This window comes from Poromitra crassiceps (assembly GCF_964638095.1).
Source record: "Poromitra crassiceps genome assembly, chromosome: 9".
Classification (NCBI taxonomy): domain Eukaryota; kingdom Metazoa; phylum Chordata; class Actinopteri; order Beryciformes; family Melamphaidae; genus Poromitra; species Poromitra crassiceps.
This window is the reverse complement of record NC_139630.1, coordinates 54,918,242-54,936,870: the sequence shown is the minus strand read 5'-3', so window position 1 is coordinate 54,936,870 and position 18,629 is coordinate 54,918,242. Positions and strand designations below refer to the sequence as shown.

General features: G+C 43.8%; 2 protein-coding genes across 2 annotated transcripts in view; one reads left to right on the top strand and one right to left on the bottom strand.

The window, feature by feature from the left end:
• The window catches only part of ptchd4 (patched domain containing 4), a gene marked incomplete at both ends in the record, with an annotated part of 196,465 nt that overhangs the window by 64,984 nt on the left and 112,852 nt on the right, over positions 1 to 18,629 (bottom strand). The window lies entirely within an intron of this gene.
• The window catches only part of LOC310782960 (opsin-5-like), a gene marked incomplete at both ends in the record, with an annotated part of 21,865 nt that continues 9,874 nt past the window's right edge, over positions 6,639 to 18,629 (top strand). The window contains 2 exons of the mRNA XM_083643738.1: positions 6,639 to 6,774; positions 14,571 to 14,690. Coding sequence (XP_083499864.1) covers positions 6,639 to 6,774; positions 14,571 to 14,690 — 256 coding nt within the window. The remainder of the gene's footprint in view (positions 6,775 to 14,570; positions 14,691 to 18,629) is intronic.

The window sequence follows — 18,629 nt, the reverse complement described above, 5'->3', positions numbered from 1 at the left end:
ACCAATAGATGTGAGTTTGTGATGTTAGAGACTGACTGACTAACAGGCCAGTCCTAACCCTATGGTCCTAACCAATAGATGTGAGTTTGTGATGTTAGAGACTGACTGACTAACAGGCCAGTCCTAACCCTATGGTCCTAACCAATAGATGTGAGTTTGTGATGTTAGAGACTGACTGACTAACAGGCCAGTCCTAACCTATTTATTATACAGTCTATGGTCCTAACCCTATGGTCCTAACCAATAGATGTAAGTTTGTGATGTTAGAGACTGACTGACTAACAGGCCAGTCCTAACCCTATAGTCCTAACCAATAGATGTAAGTTTGTGATGTTAGAGACTGACTGACTAACAGGCCAGTCCTAACCCTATGGTCCTAAACCAATAGATGTGAGTTTGTGATGTTAGAGACTGACTGACTAACAGGCCAGTCCTAACCCTATGGTCCTAACCAATAGATGTGAGTTTGGCTGGATGTGATGTTTCATTCCAGCATTCAGGGTTTTTTGGGGTTGGATGCTTTTGGTAGTAAGTGGATATTTCAATGAAAAGTCCTCATAACCAGTGGTTGTAGCTAGGGGTGGGAATCACCAGATGCCCACGATACGATACTGAAACGATACTTGAGTCACGATACGATAGTATTGCGATACTGCGATATTTTCGATATTGCGATATATCGATATTGCGATATATTGAATATTGCGATATTTCGATATATTGCGATTTCTTACATTTTCAACTGCAAATGATGTCCCCAAAGGAAAACTTTGTCATCATCTGATTTATATAAGAACAATTTTTCAGTCTGTACATCTGACTTCAACCATTTTATTGCAGCAACATTGTCAAGTAGACATACCAACAACTTTCATAAAGTCATGTCATAGTTGCATGCACCTGACAAACTGAACTGTTTGTTACGTCTACTTACAGTCCACCTTAACTGGATGTGTGTGTGGACTACTGTACTTATGTAGTTTTTGCAACTTCACTTCACTTACACAAAACATCTTGTGCAGCCCATTCAGTAACTGGGGAATTTGTAAATTACTGTTATGACAAAACTGTTACTGTTAAAACAAAATGAAAATATGCTACCGTTTGTTTACTGCTGGCCTTGGAACTAAAGTTTATAGTAGCCCGGTGGCCTGGCATGGCCTGCAAAAAAAAAAAAAAAAAAATTTTTTTTTTTTTTTTTTGCAATATCGATACTTGGCGTCCAAATATCGATACAATATCGTCAGGCAAAATATCGCGATACTGTGGTGTATCGATTTTTTCCCCCACCCCTAGTTGTAGCTCACTGTGTGGGCAGTGACGGTAAAGGCAGTGTGTATCTTGGTTATGTATGGACGATATGGCAAATGAGCGAAACTCCCGAAAAGTTGTCGTATCCCTTTAAGTTAAGATTGTCCTTAGAGTCCGATTTAAGGTGTAAATAAAATAAAAACGGTTGCATAAAACACCCTTAAATCTTCTCCTTAAGGTTAAATATTTTAAGGAAAACGTACGCACAAGATTTAAGGGTGTTTTGGGCAACCAATTTTATTTTAAGGACACCTTAACTCGGACTCTAAGGAAAATGGAAAATCTTAGTTTAAGGTGCTTTGTGCAACCGGCCCAGGATTGTGGTTTTGTTTATGTGCCCTTGTATAGCCTCATTTGCAATTGCACAATATATACTATTGGTTATTTTCCATATTATGACATCATCAACCATCCAGCTAGAATAAAGAAAGATTGTTGAATGGTTCTTTGTGGAACCAGAAATAATCATGTTTTTCTGTCTGTGTTGCATTCATATTCAAATTGCTTCCCCCAGGAGGAGCAATTTGAAGAACAAAGGGATTTAATGACAAATGAAGATTTAAAGGAAGACACAGGTCATTCCAGAGTCTAGGGGCCTTGATGGGAAGAGCTCTGTCCCCTTTTGCTTTGATCCTAGATTAAGAACCAACCAACCAACAAGATCTGCAGGCTGAGCTTGAGCTCATAAGAGATATAAAAGTTCTGCAGGCTGAGCTTGAGCTCATAAGAGATATGAAAGTTCTGCAGGCTGAGCTTGAGCTCATAAGAGATATGAAAGATGAGAAATATATGAGGCAGGCAGTGAGTCAGCCCAATGTGAGCCTTTACCTGCACAGCCTTGGAATAATGGAATAAGTGTCGTTTTTAAACAGCAACTTGCCCTGAGCTGCAGCAGCAACTTGCCCTGAGCTGCAGCAGCAACTTGCTCTGAGCTGCAGCAGCAACTTGTCCTGAGCTGCAGCAGCAACTTGTCCTGAGCTGCAGCAGCAACTTGCTCTGAGCTGCAGCAGCAACTTGTCCTGAGCTGCAGTAGCAACTTGTCCTGAGCTGCAGCAGCAACTTATCCTGAGCTGCAGTAGCAACTTGTCCTGAGCTGCAGTAGCAACTTGTCCTGAGCTGCAGCAGCAACTTGCGCTGAGCTGCAGTAGCAACTTGTCCTGAGCTGCAGCAGCAACTTATCCTGAGCTGCAGCAGCAACTTGTCCTGAGCTGCAGTAGCAACTTGTCCTGAGCTGCAGTAGCAACTTGTCCTGAGCTGCAGCAGCAACTTGTCCTGAGCTGCAGCAGCAACTTGCCCTGAGCTGCAGCAGCAACTTGCCCTGAGCTGCAGCAGCAACTTGCCCTGAGCTGCAGCAGCAACTTGCCCTGAGCTGCAGCAACAACTTGTCCTGAGCTGCAGCAGCAACTTGTCCTGAGCTGCAGTAGCAACTTGTCCTGAGCTGCAGCAGCAACTTATCCTGAGCTGCAGTAGCAACTTGTCCTGAGCTGCAGTAGCAACTTGTCCTGAGCTGCAGCAGCAACTTGCGCTGAGCTGCAGTAGCAACTTGTCCTGAGCTGCAGCAGCAACTTATCCTGAGCTGCAGCAGCAACTTGTCCTGAGCTGCAGTAGCAACTTGTCCTGAGCTGCAGTAGCAACTTGTCCTGAGCTGCAGCAGCAACTTGTCCTGAGCTGCAGCAGCAACTTGCCCTGAGCTGCAGCAGCAACTTGCCCTGAGCTGCAGCAGCAACTTGCCCTGAGCTGCAGCAGCAACTTGCCCTGAGCTGCAGCAACAACTTGTCCTGAGCTGCAGCAGCAACTTGTCCTGAGCTGCAGTAGCAACTTGTCCTGAGCTGCAGTAGCAACTTGTCCTGAGCTGCAGTAGCAACTTGCACTGAACCGCAGTAGCAACTTGTCCTGAGCTGCAGCAACAACTTGTCCTGAGCTGCAGCAGCAACTTGTCCTGAGCTGTAGCAGCAACTTGTCCTGAGCTGCAGTAGCAACTTGTCCTGAGCTGCAGTAGCAACTTGCCCTGAGCTGCAGTAGCAACTTGCACTGAGCCGCAGTAGCAACTTGTCCTGAGCCACAGTAGCAACTTGTCCTGAGCTGCAGCAGCAACTTGTCCTGAGCCGCAGTAGCAACTTGTCCTGAGCCGCAGCAGCAACTTGTCCTGAGCTGCAGCAGCAACTTGTCCTGAGCCGCAGTAGCAACTTGTCCTGAGCCGCAGTAGCAACTTGTCCTGAGCCGCAGCAGCAACTTGTCCTGAGCTGCAGCAGCAACTTGTCCTGAGCCGCAGTAGCAACTTGTCCTGAGCTGCAGCAGCAACTTGTCCTGAGCTGCAGTAGCAACTTGTCCTGAGCTGCAGTAGCAACTTGTCCTGAGCTGCAGTAGCAACTTGCACTGAACCGCAGTAGCAACTTGTCCTGAGCTGCAGCAACAACTTGTCCTGAGCTGCAGCAGCAACTTGTCCTGAGCTGTAGCAGCAACTTGTCCTGAGCTGCAGTAGCAACTTGTCCTGAGCTGCAGTAGCAACTTGCCCTGAGCTGCAGTAGCAACTTGCACTGAGCCGCAGTAGCAACTTGTCCTGAGCCACAGTAGCAACTTGTCCTGAGCTGCAGCAGCAACTTGTCCTGAGCCGCAGTAGCAACTTGTCCTGAGCCGCAGCAGCAACTTGTCCTGAGCTGCAGCAGCAACTTGTCCTGAGCCGCAGTAGCAACTTGTCCTGAGCCGCAGTAGCAACTTGTCCTGAGCCGCAGCAGCAACTTGTCCTGAGCTGCAGCAGCAACTTGTCCTGAGCCGCAGTAGCAACTTGTCCTGAGCTGCAGCAGCAACTTGTCCTGAGCTGCAGTAGCAACTTGCCCTGAGCTGCAGTAGCAACTTGTCCTGAGCCGCAGTAGCAACTTGTCCTGAGCTGCAGCAGCAACTTGTCCTGAGCCGCAGTAGCAACATGTCCTGAGCCGCAGTAGCAACTTGTCCTGAGCTGCAGCAGCAACTTGCCCTGAGCTGCAGCAGCAACTTGTCCTGAGCTGCAGTACCAACTTGTCCTGAGCTGCAGCAGCAACTTGTCCTGAGCCGCAGTAGCAACTTGTCCTGAGCTGCAGTAGCAACTTGTCCTGAGCTGCAGCAGCAACTTGTCCTGAGCCGCAGCAACAACTTGTCCTGAGCTGCAGTAGCAACTTGTCCTGAGCTGCAGCAACAACTTGCACTGAGCTGCAGTAGCAACTTGTCCTGAGTTGCAGTAGCAACTTGTCCTGAGCTGCAGCAGCAACTTGTCCTGAGCTGCAGTAGCAACTTGTCCTGAGCTGCAGCAGCAACTTGTCCTGAGCTGCAGCCGCAACTTACCCTGAGCTGCAGTAGCAACTTGCCCTGAGTTGCAGCAGCAACTTGTCCTGAGCTGCAGCAGCAACTTACCCTGAGCTGCAGTAGCAACTTGTCCTGAGTTGCAGCAGCAACTTGTCCTGAGCTGCAGCAGCAACTTACCCTGAGCTGCAGCAACAACTTGTCCTGAGTTGCAGCAGCAACTTGTCCTGAGCCGCAGTAGCAACTTGTCCTGAGCTGCAGCAGCAACTTGTCCTGAGCTGCAGTAGCAACTTGCCCTGAGCTGCAGTAGCAACTTGTCCTGAGCCGCAGTAGCAACTTGTCCTGAGCTGCAGCAGCAACTTGTCCTGAGCCGCAGTAGCAACATGTCCTGAGCCGCAGTAGCAACTTGTCCTGAGCTGCAGCAGCAACTTGCCCTGAGCTGCAGCAGCAACTTGTCCTGAGCTGCAGTACCAACTTGTCCTGAGCTGCAGCAGCAACTTGTCCTGAGCCGCAGTAGCAACTTGTCCTGAGCTGCAGTAGCAACTTGTCCTGAGCTGCAGCAGCAACTTGTCCTGAGCCGCAGCAACAACTTGTCCTGAGCTGCAGTAGCAACTTGTCCTGAGCTGCAGCAACAACTTGCACTGAGCTGCAGTAGCAACTTGTCCTGAGTTGCAGTAGCAACTTGTCCTGAGCTGCAGCAGCAACTTGTCCTGAGCTGCAGTAGCAACTTGTCCTGAGCTGCAGCAGCAACTTGTCCTGAGCTGCAGCCGCAACTTACCCTGAGCTGCAGTAGCAACTTGCCCTGAGTTGCAGCAGCAACTTGTCCTGAGCTGCAGCAGCAACTTACCCTGAGCTGCAGTAGCAACTTGTCCTGAGTTGCAGCAGCAACTTGTCCTGAGCTGCAGCAGCAACTTACCCTGAGCTGCAGCAACAACTTGTCCTGAGTTGCAGCAGCAACTTGTCCTGAGCTGCAGCAGCAACTTGTCCTGAGCTGCAGCAACAACTTGTCCTGAGTTGCAGCAGCAACTTGTCCTGAGCTGCAGCAGCAACTTGTCCTGAGTTGCAGCAGCAACTTGTCCTGAGCTGCAGCAGCAACTTGTCCTGAGCTGCAGCAGCAACTTGTCCTGAGTTGCAGCAGCAACTTGTCCTGAGCTGCAGCAGCAACTTGTCCTGAGCTGCAGCAACAACTTGTCCTGAGTTGCAGCAGCAACTTGTCCTGAGCTGCAGCAGCAACTTGTCCTGAGCTGCAGCAGCAACTTGTCCTGAGCTGCAGCATCAACTTGCCCTGAGCTGCAGCAGTGACATATTCCCATGTCAACAACCCTGTGTCTAATTGGCTGATTTGATGTGAATGCATGAGTGTGTGTGTGTGTGTGTGTGTGTGTGTGTGTGTGTGTGTGTGTGTGTGTGTGTACTGTCTGTGTGTCCCTCTATCCTTGTGAAAATCCATTTGAGTTTTAAGCCTTTGCAAAGTAAAATTTGGGTCATTCCTCACTTCTTCATGGGGCTGTTTTAGCGCTCGGACTTGGTGTTAGGATTAAGGTTAAATTACGATTAGGTTAAGGGTTGGCATGTGGTGAGGGTTAAGCTTAGGGTTATGGGATAGGGAATATAGTCAATGGATGGTCCTCATGAGAATAGAAGCACTTATGAGAGAGAGAGAAAGAGAGAGAGAGAGAAAGAGAGAGAGAGAGTCTGTGTGTGTGTGTGTGTGTGTGTGTGTGTGTGTGTGTGTGTGTGTGTGTGTGTGTGTGTGTGTGTAAAATAATATTACCCCCCTGTGTGTATGTGTACATATTTGTATCTGTTTATAGATGGCTGTGTGCGTGTGTTAAGATAAGATCAGATAAGATTGAACGTTTTTGATTGCCTAGGCCTAGGGGAAATTCAAAGTCAGTGTCGCAGCAGCAATCGGCAGAGTTTCTATGCGTGTACTGTATAGATATATAACATATATTTATAGATATATACGTCCTGTCCTATTTCAATAAGCTGCCACACTGTCTCACCTCTCCCTCTGCCCCACAGGAAGCCTCCCACATTGCCCAGCGATGGCTGCGATGGAGAACGAGACGTGGCCGCGCCCCACCACATACGTCCCCCACTACCTGCTCCGCGGCGACCCGTTCGCCTCCAGACTCTCCAAAGAGGCTGACGTGGTGGCAGCCGTCTACATCTGCGTCATAGGTGAGTGGCTTCTCATGGAGAGGATGCATTCACCCGCATCTATTCTGCTCTCTCTCTCATCACTGGAAGAGAATTCAAGTGTGGCCACAATCAGGCTGGAGTCAAAAGGTCTTGGGCGCTGGGGTTGCAACATGCAGCCTCAATGTGACCTGTTTCTGCAAGTGGATGTTGATCGATCGGAAGTCACAATGACACTTATCATAAAACTTATAATATAATATAATATAATATAATATAATATAATATAATATAATATAATATAATATAATATAATATAATATAATATAAACTTTTGTTATTACAACCTGCTACAACCTGCCTTTAGATCACTGTCAACCTGTCTTTAGATCACTGTCAACCTGTCTTTAGATCGCTGTCAACCTGTCTTTAGATCACTGTCAACCTGCCTTTAGATCACTGTCAACCTGCCTTTAGATCGCTGTCAACCTGCCTTTAGATCGCTGTTAACCTGCCTTTAGATCACTGTCAACCTGCCTTTAGATCACTGTCAACCTGCCTTTAGATCACTGTCAACCTGCCTTTAGATCACTGTCAACCTGCCTTTAGATCACTGTCAACCTGCCTTTAGATCACTGTCAACCTGCCTTTAGATCACTGTCAACCTGCCTTTAGATCACTGTCAACCTGCCTTTAGATCACTGTCAACCTGCCTTTAGATCACTGTCAACCTGCCTTTAGATCACTGTCAACCTGCCTTTAGATCACTGTCAACCTGCCTTTAGATCACTGTCAACCTGCCTTTAGATCACTGTCAACCTGCCTTTAGATCACTGTCAACCTGCCTTTAGATCACTGTCAACCTGCCTTTAGATCACTGTCAACCTGCCTTTAGATCACTGTCAACCTGCCTTTAGATCACTGTCAACCTGCCTTTAGATCACTGTCAACCTGCCTTTAGATCACTGTCAACCTGCCTTTAGATCACTGTCAACCTGCCTTTAGATCACTGTCAATCTGCCTTTAGATCACTGTCAACCTGCCTTTAGATCACTGTCAACCTGCCTTTAGATCACTGTCAACCTGCCTTTAGATCACTGTCAACCTGCCTTTAGATCACTGTCAACCTGTCTTTAGATCACTGTCAACCTGCCTTTAGATCACTGTCAACCTGCCTTTAGATCACTGTCAACCTGCCTTTAGATCACTGTCAACCTGTCTTTAGATCACTGTCAACCTGCCTTTAGATCACTGTCAACCTGCCTTTAGATCACTGTCAACCTGCCTTTAGATCACTGTCAACCTGCCTTTAGATCACTGTCAACCTGCCTTTAGATCGGTGTCAACCTGCCTTTAGATCACTGTCAACCTGCCTTTAGATCACTGTCAACCTGCCTTTAGATCACTGTCAACCTGCCTTTAGATCACTGTCAACCTGCCTTTAGATCACTGTCAACCTGTCTTTAGATCGCTGTTAACCTGCCTTTAGATCACTGTCAACCTGCCTTTAGATCACTGTCAACCTGCCTTTAGATCACTGTCAACCTGCCTTTAGATCACTGTCAACCTGCCTTTAGATCACTGTCAACCTGCCTTTAGATCACTGTCAACCTGCCTTTAGATCACTGTCAACCTGCCTTTAGATCACTGTCAACCTGCCTTTAGATCACTGTCAACCTGCCTTTAGATCACTGTCAACCTGCCTTTAGATCACTGTCAACCTGCCTTTAGATCACTGTCAACCTGCCTTTAGATCACTGTCAACCTGCCTTTAGATCGGTGTCAGAATAGATCCAAAAATGGGACGAGGTCATTGAGATGAAGTTAAATTCAGTGCTTCCCTTTACGTTTTTGTAGCAGTCATCTTTGACGATCTATTACCGGTTTGGTTTGAGTTTTGATTCTTGTGCTAAAACAGTTTTTCTTTGGATACTTTATTAGCACGATAAAAGCACTTTTTTTATTTTATTTTTGTAAGTATACATGCTTTTTGGGGAAAACGGCTCTATGTGTCTTTTATATTTCACATTTTCTGTAGCAGCAGTGGAAATTTTATTCGCTTGTCGAAGTTGTAGCCAATAGACCTCTTTCACGGCAGCCATTTTGTGTCTCAAAGGTAGGATAAACACAGGTTTACTAAAACGTTAATTCGGGTTTTCAACTTCCAGTCCATTTAGGTGTTCCAGTGCTAGGGCCCTACTAATTAATAAGTTGAGTGCACCTGTGTTTACCCTGCCTTTTAGACACAAAATGGCGGCTGTGAAAAGGGTCTGTTATTCTGAGTCTGAGGGGAATGAAGTCGTCTGATATTAAAAAGATAAAAGAAACGTTATTGTCTTGGATTTAGCGCTGTTGCTATTAAAAGAAACGCCAAAACAGGCTTTAACAGATGTAGACAGACCAAATTAATCAACTTAATCAACTTAATCAAAACCAAATTGTTTAGTCATTTTTAAGCCAGTTATTATGCTTTAATTGATTCATGAATAATACATATTTTGCTGCAACTAGAGGCTTTGAAGACCATTTTCTTGTTGCCTCACAGGACTCGTAAGGGACTTCTCTTGCCAAGGACTGCAGGAGAAGTATCTTTGTGATAAATAATTCCAAGGGTTCTGAGATCATAGTTATCTTTATCCTCCCCCTCATGCTTTTAACCTTCGAGACAAGGTACACTGTGCAGGTGGTACTACTAGACGGGTTTGCACAGTTCTCCACTGCAACAAATAGGCTTAACTTCGTTTCTGTCACTTTGCCCTAATCGTGTATCCCTTCATAATTTTAAGTGTAAGCACTTAAAAAAAATACATTGGGATACCTTGTTATCAAAATGAGCTATCGCATCTGATCTACTGAAACAATGAAACCTATAGTTCACTTTCACCCCCACACATTTTTTATTCCGATATTTGTATTGGAATAAAATGCATGAGAGAAATAATCCAATTACTTTTCACCAAGGGCCACATCTTGCTGAGGACTGAGGGCAGGGGGGCGGAACGGTGCCGGAGAGGAATAACTCATTTTAAATTAACAGTTGTGATGTCATTATTCAGTCTTAAACACCAATATTTGATCCTTTTCTCACTCACTCCTATGTCACCACCTGCTCTCCCTCTGCAGGGCTTGAAATTAACTTTTTTGACCACCTGCCAATATGGCTGCTAGATTTTAAAGTTACCAGCCAATTAGGATTTCCACTAGCCAAAATGTTTTTCTTGAAATAAACCAGAATATGAGTGGGTTAATTTAAGCACAAGTATCAATAAGTGGCCCGGGATTCTCAAAGCCTGTGTTGAGGGTCACACAAGAACAAAAATGCAGTCTTGAAGCGAAATAAATCCAAAATAACCAACGAGTTAATTATTTCAATTTTGACTTCAAACTTCCTCAATGTAGAACAGTTATTTCTTACACATGAGATTACTTTTAGCCTTTTAGTTGTAAAGATTATTGAAAGATATTCCATATTCCAGACTGAAATGTTATAACAGAAGTGGAGTATTGGCCAGAATGACATGAACATTTGGACACTTACTCAGCAGGTATCTTGCATGTTGCGTTCAGGTGCATTTTTTTTTTTTGCAATTCCAGGGCCGGAATTGTATTTGGGGAACCCTGCAGTAAGCTATGGGCCTGGTCTAGAATTCACTCTGGGGTCTAAAAGAGTTGAAAACTTTGAGCCGGCTGGTGTTGTCGACCAGCAGCTTATGTGCTTTGCTGCCACATGGTGTGTCCAGGCTGCTTGGGGGCACGAGAGAGCCCAGCTTGAGGATGACAGAACAGACCAGACCAATGGATCAACATCTCACAGTGTCAAGGGATCATGTCGCTGACAGACACTTTGATTATGATTATGAGGGTGAAGCCACGTTTCATTTAGCGAGCCCAGTTTCCCAGGCACATCTCAAGTTTCTCATGGCATTATAATATTATCTGACTTTTACGTATGTGCAATGAATTATGGTCATTGTAGTTCACTAACGTGCTTTCGGCGCTTGGGAAGCGTTGAAACTTGACTATTTTGAAAATAGTCGGCACCTAAAATGAATGCAAAGCGAAACATTTACTTAACGCTGTATGCTGTTTGTTGACCTGTGTGGTCTGCACTAATATGAATATTGTTTGGGAAACACTGGAAGTCAGTTATATTGGGCTGGATTAGTCGTCATCAAAGGAGATGTTTGTTGAGTTATAGGAAGAACGCTGAGGAAAGCATGTGAGGCTGAAACTCGTCCGTTATGCTACTGCTGTGCACATTAAAAGTTTGAACTCTAGACATCCGTGAGTGCTGTTTTTGATTTAATTATTTTGAGATTTTTGGATCGGCACCCAGTGACTTTATTTAAAACGTTGGGTTGAGCACGCCAGTTCGTTGATGAGTTATAGGAGCTAAATTATTACTTTCTGAAATAAGGTGCTGGCGTGCTGGGGTCATTTTAATCCTGTCTGGATTGACGTGTAGTTCTAATTTGCATACTGGTGGAGGAGAGCAGCATGACTGGTTTGATTAAGGATCCCCGTGGGGAAATGATGTTGTTGAAGCAGGAAAACTAATAAGCTTCAGTATAATATGAAATAATAAGCAATACATGGAAGAGAGTGCATTTAAGCACAGTGTGATGCCGAGAAAAATAGGGATAATAGTGGAGGAGAGTGCAGGGTCTGCATCTGGAATCGCGTCCTTGGATCGCAGTCCCCAGTACGTTTTTAACAACCGGGTTGATTGCTTTAAATTGAACGTTCATGGGCAAAAATCTACTGATTGGCCTAATCTGGTCATATTCACTCTGTATTCATATTCACTCATGCTGTAAAGAGAGGCGATAGGTCAGGAATAAGGGTGTGATTGTTGAGATCAAGCTTGTTATTAATGACACTGGCATCCCCACAATCATGAAAACACATGAATAAATCATTGCCATTAACACACTGAGATGTTTGCATGATTACCATAAAGAAACGAGACCATCTGACAAACCTTCACGCTGCATTTATATTGTGCTAGCACAGGGATAGTCAACTTACAGTACTTTGCCCGGGGGCCACTTTTGCCAAATGACAGGAGGCCAGGGGCCAGTTAACAAACAAACATCTCTATAATAATAAAGTTGTGTGTCTGTGTGTGTGTGCTATATAATAATAAAGTTGTGTGTCTGTGTGTGTGTGCGTGCGTGTGTATCTTTTATGCACGCCCAGACCCGAGGTCGGATTGGGCTGAAAATTTCCACAGTGCAGACATTTTTTCCCAGTACCTCTGCGCTAGGGCTGTCACTTTTTCCCAAAATAAAGTTAGAACGAACTTCGAATTGCCCGCAAAATGTTCGAATATATTCGAAGTTTTTTGGTTAATTAATTAATTAAAAAATTTTTTTTTTTTGCAGGCCAGGCCACCGGGCATCGGCCCGACGTGCCCGATTATGCAGTCCGCGGCTGCCGGTTACATCGTATAAATATATATAATATAATATAAAATATTAAAAGAATATACAAAAAAAATCCTCAGCTGTCCTCATGGTCCAGTCAGTCAGCTCCTCTCCGCTGCTGTGTTAGCTTGGACGCTCACAGTCACAACACTGCCTCACAAACTTGGCTGCATCCAACTCGAGACAACTTTTCAGACCCTCCTGGAGACAATCTTTCTCAGAAGAGACTAACGCGACAAATCTGGAGACTTTTTCTGACATGGGATTAACATTACCAGCAAGCAGTAGTTGGTTAATTTGGTTAATAAAAAAATAAAAAAAAAATAATAATAATAAAATAATAATAATAATAATAATTCGAACATGGCAAATTACAGTCGAACATGCCCCTCCTCCCCCACATTCGAAGTTAAATTCGAATTTTGAATAAAAAGTGACAGCCCTACTCTGCGCGCCCCTCAGTTTGAGAACCACTGCACCAAAGGAATCCCTTCTCGCTGCTGTTCCATCCCATTCCTTTCTTGTGGCTGTGTGTTATGAACATACTGTGTGTGTGTGTGTGTGTGTGTGTGTGTGTGTGTGTGTGTGTGTGTGTGTGTGTGTGTGTGTGTGTGTGTGTGTGTGTGTGTGTGTGTGTGTGTTATGAACAGACTGTTGTGACAATCAGTGTTCCTTTAACACTAACAAAGGACACCTACATACTGTACAGTCCACAATGCCGTGAAAAGCAATTTAGTTGTCATGGCAAAGGGACAAGTCAGTAGGTGCCTTATCAGGTGTGAGTAATGAGCAGTTCAGCAGTGCTTTTGTCAGGAGGGGGGTATTTATCATGTCATGGTGTCGGGTGCGTCGCCAACCCCCCCCCCCCCCCCCAAAAAAAAAGCAAAATGAATAATCACAATACACTGTATTATGCATGATCTTATTTTCCTCATGCAAAAAACTAAATACATAAATAAATCTGTGGTCAATGTTTCAGTGCTTGGAGATAATTGTGGATGTTGCTGCCATTGTGAATTTGCTGCTTGGTTGTTTGTCATGTTTCATCCATAGCAGCTCGCTCAGAGTCACAGAACAGAGAAAACGTTTTTTTTTGCATTTGAGAGTAAGGGAGGAATCTGGATGAATTAAAAAAATAAATAAATCTGCAGATTAGACAGTTTCACCACCCTGTCACACCGACTGTGAAATAGATTTTTATAGATTTTAAGATGAAGAAACGACTCCATATATTCAAAATGAATCCAACAGTTACGTGCAGCATACTGTACAAGCAACCTCAGCTGCAACTGCAACTAATCTGTTTTCATGGCTGGATGAACAGCAGCTCCTCCAATTTAAATGAAGCAAACCTGCAGTGGAGGCTTTCCAACGGGTGCGTCAGTTCAAATGCTGCAAACGGACTTGATTGGAAAGTTTCTAGCGACTGTTTATTCAAGGGAAACCAATCAGTTGTGATGCATTTAGTCACTCAAACAAAATCTGATGTTAACAATGTCTTTACATCCGTGAACCTTTGGAGTGGATATTCCATTTTTTCTATCAGTGTGCGAGCTTCTCCTGGTTCCTTCTTGACAATTTTTTGGCCTACGCACCTGATGTGAGTGTTTCTTTGGACTTGTAGCAAGAGCGCAAACACCCTATCTCATGTTAACAATGTCTTTATGAAATGCCCTTGATATACTGTACATATAGACGGTTTTCACCAGAGCGCAACCCCACAGCACTTCCTTTTTCTCAGCATTCGGCAAACTGCAGAAATATTCATTCGACATAGTTACTTTTGTTTTCGCTGCTCAGCTGTGTAGACGGTTTTCACAGAATGGTCAGTCCTGCACTTGAATGTTTTTTTTTCTTTTATGTCAACAGGAAGTGAGCGGGGGTTCAATTTAGAATGTTTTTGTTGTCAAGTTAAAACCGTCTATATAGAGGGGGGAAATCACATCCAGGTGTCAAAGTACTGTAAGCAGTGCAGGTTTAGGCGTAGTCATCTGAGAAAATGTAATAGAAGCTTTGTGGAAAAATGTGTTGTTCACCTGTACAGAAATGGTGATCTCTACGATCTTCCTATCCTCGGCTACGCCCCCTCATCCCTAGCCCCGCCCCTCCCTAGCCCACCTCCCTCCCGTCCTATACCTACTGTAGCTACAGCCCATACAACCGTAGCCCCCCCCCCCAATAGAGTCGTTGCACTGCTTAAAAACGAATTCCTATAGTAAGGAAAAGTGCAAATAGTTTGTTCAATCCTCTCTCTCTGTCTGTCTGTCTGTCTGTCTGTCTGTCTGTCTGTCTGTCTGTCGCTCTCTCTATGTGAGTGTGTGTGTGTGTGTGTGTGTGTGTGTGTGTGTGTGTGTGTGTGTGTGTGTGTGTGTGTGTGTGTGTTTCTATCTCTCTCTCTTTCTCTCCCCTCAGGAATTATGTCGGCAACAGGAAATGGCTATGTCATTTACATGACCATCAGACGCAAGAGAAAGTTAAAGCCTCCTGAGCTCATGACCGTTAACTTGGCCCTCTTCGACTTTGGCATATCAGGTACTGTAATATATTTAAAAAAAAATACAAGATTGTCAATGAGACTGTCATGCCAATATTGTGAGACATAATCCATATGTGGAGAACAACGGCTGATTTTGTTGCTTATAAGCACTCGTGTGCATACATGTACGTACAGTAGCCTGCATCCACAAATATCATCTCCATTCCATCACAGCAGAGACATTGACCTGTGTAATTATTTCAATTTCTTTCTAACTTCTCATTGCAAAAGTCTGTGTTTGCATTGATAAACAAGGTTCTGTCATTCTGGGGCTTACAACCACACAGAAGATCAAATTATCCCCAGACACAAAGTCAGCCAGATTATGATGAACATGCTGCAGGCATTGCTCTAAATGAGCGGCATGTGTAAAGTTAGTTTGCCCAAAAGATTTCCTAGATCAGACATGTTTAACAAAAGTATGGATGCAGCAATAAATGGAGGGTTTTCCTTCTATGATTATAATTTTGAAGAAGAGTCCAACTCCATTCCTATAATTAAACTTGTTTGTTGACAGAATTAAGCAATAATCAATCTGTTCGCTTTAAGTATTCATTGCTAGACCTTTTATCAGGTGCATAGTTCTAGATATTGGAAATTTGCATGCCAGACCTTGGCATTTAAATTAAGTTCAAATGTTTCATTCTAAAATGTGATATCCACTATTTAAAATTGACACTTCTAAATTGCTGAAAACATATTGTACTTTTCATTAAATAAGAGTATAGGCAAATTATGTCCTTAGTTACATTCTGCTTACCCAACTTACTGATGTGTCAAAGTAAAATATGTCATCTTGAGTGCCAAGTTATCTATTGATTGATTGCTCTTCCATTAACTCGATGCCATTATGGACCCATAATATATATGACCATATGACAATATGGACAATATGACCTGGACCTCTCAAAATTACATTGTGGCCCTTTGATTGGTCAAACCCATAATGATGACTGTGACTCACTGCCCCAGGACCATTATATATGACTTATTCCCTTATTGACTGACTGGGAACCAAGTGTGTGTGTGTGTGTGTGTGTGTGTGTGTGTGTGTGTGTGTGTGTGTGTGTGTGTGTGTGTGTGTGTGTGTGTGTGTGTGTGTGTGTGTGTGTGTGTGTGTGTGTGTGTGTGTGTGTGTGTGTGTGTGTGTGTGTGTGTGTGTGTGTGTGTGTGTGTGTGTGTGTGTGTGTGTGTGTGTGTGTGTGTGTGTGTGTGTGTGTGTGTGTGTGTGTGTGTGTGTGTGTGTGTGTGTGTGTGTGTGTGTGTGTGTGTGTGTGTGTGTGTGTGTGTGTGTGTGTGTGTTTTTAACCTTTGTCGATGTGATTGATCGTGGTCATAATGTCAATAAACAATACCTTGACATTTAGTTTTTATTCTGAAAATTGCATTGTGCCCATTTAATTGTTCAAAGCCACAATGCTTTACTGACCGGGACATGAATGTGTGCTTGTTGTTGTTGTTATTGATCATGTTATTGATCATGTTGTTGTTCTTGTTATTGATCTTGTTGTTGTTGTTGTTGTTGTTGTTGGATGTCATTCAAATTTCTGCTTGTGATGATATGAATCCATTGAGTGTATAATCATCACAGTTTAAATCGCAATTGCAATATTCTGTCAACTAGTCGCAATTCGTTTTTGTTGTCAATTATCTTTCAACCCTACTCTGCATCAATCCCGCACAATTTAGTCCAATACACGTACATGAGAGAAACATGAGCTGAATTACAAAATCAACACCAGTTGGCAATGCGAGGCGAAGGCACTTTCATCCAGTGCCAAGTCTTCATTTTGTACTGGGAATTATCCTCCAACCCTGCAGTATTAGTGCCATGCCGTCCCGATAGAGCTACGTACGTAGCCTATATGGATCCCGTCTGGTGAGAGAGACAGAAAGGCATGTTCAGAGGAGATAGAGAGAGAGACCAGGGGCCTGTACTACAAAGCAAGATTAGTGGTTTAGCGAGGTAACTTCAGGTTTAAACCTGGTTTGGCCGTACTACAAAGCAAGTTAACTTCTTACCGACATATATTTCCATAGCAACTTATGCTTCACACTTAACCTGGTCCGCAGCAGGTTAAGTTGCAAGGATAAGATTAGACCTTAAATACACCGCCCACGAACCAATCAAATCAGCAGTTTGGAAAAATGGCCAACCCCTTTCTGGACGAGGAAGGAGCACGAATTGTAATGTTGAATTAACCAAGGACTAAAGCCTTGCACTTGTTGCAGGCTACATTTTAATTAAGCCCTACTTACCACTTTGGAATATGTTTTTATATATTCATTTTTGTGCTCTCAAGTAGCCTAGATACGTTGTTTGACCCCGCTGATCGATTGCAGCTGAATAGTGAGTGGAGACATATCACTAAACCGGCATAAAAAGGTTACATAAACGTCTCCAAAGCGCACGGTGCCGTGTGCGCAACGGAGCTGAGACTGACGTTGTGTTGGAATTGAAATGGTCATACAGCCTACTACATCTAAGCAATTTAATATGGGATCACCTGCACACAGGCGATCCCATATTAAGATGATTCATATCTAGGCTACTCCTGCATTTTGCAGCTGCAACTCTGTTGCTTTTGGCCTGTATGATTCGATTGAACTTCATATTTCCAGCATCATTATATGAAATATGGAGATATGCGACTCTGCTGACAATATGTGACCACAAAATAGACTATTTTTTATAAATGAAATCTATGCCCGCACGTACCGTGTCGATTCAGTTCAGAAGCATTTATTTTATTTTATTATCATTCTTTTTTTTATTGATTAGCCTATAGGAATTATTCAATCAGTGCGACTAAACACATCGATTTTATTTTATTTTATTTTATTTGACGGTTACAAATTGAAATACAATATACTGAACAAAGTACAGACACGGATCATTATTATTCATTGAGCCTAAATGGTCTACAGCTACATACGGATTTTGGACTGAGATAGATTACACATTGCTTCCACAAAAGACTGTAGATAGAGAGCTGTAGATAGCCTACGAAACCGCTCTTCAAATAAATTACTGGTGTGGATAAAAGTGGTCACTTTAGACAGTCATTCGGGAACAGAATAATATCCAACGCAGATTTGTATTTGCGGTTTCATTCAATGAGGAAATAGGCGTGTCTGGCGCTGTCGGAGTAGGAGCAGTCCATATTGCACTCTGATTGGCAGTTGTGAAAAACCACGCCTCTTTTGCGGGCACGAGCTCCAGTGCACGGGCATTTTCATGTGCACGCGCTGTCAGCTTGATTAGAAAAACCTGGTTCAAGTTAACGAGTGGCAATCGACGTTCGTAGTACAAGTTAACTACAATCGAGCTGATCTGGTTTAGACAAACCAGATCAAGGGACAGATCCTGGATCTTCTAATACAACATTCGTAGTACAGGCCTCAGATAGCTAGATGCCATTTTGAATCACTTGCACAACCATATTTAGATTGATTTCCCCTCTTATTAATACTGTATATCCATACATCAGGATTATTATGCCAGTGCTTTAAGTTGAGGTTTTTCAGTTCTGCTGTCTTGGCTTTGTGTTACATACTGTAGTGAGAGAGGGAGTTGGTCCTCTATTGCCACTATGTGGACAAAAGAGGAACAGTTTGTTCACATAACAGTGTAATGCCTCTTCACTCTCTCTGTTGATTGAGAACACTAAATCCTATAATAAGAGTGGCCGTGTGTGTGTGTGTGTGTGTGTGTGTGTGTGTGTGTGTGTGTGTGTGTGTGTGTGTGTGTGTGTGAGAGTGTGACAGTGAGTGAGCAGTAACAGCTATGCCGTTTTACGTGTGATATGCCGTTCAACCGGTCACACCTAATGTGCTCGTTCTCATTTTGCTATCAAGTGACTATAATGGATCAGTGGAAAGTCTGCTGCGCTTCAGCTGCACTATAATGGATCTGTGGAAAGTCTGCTGCGTTT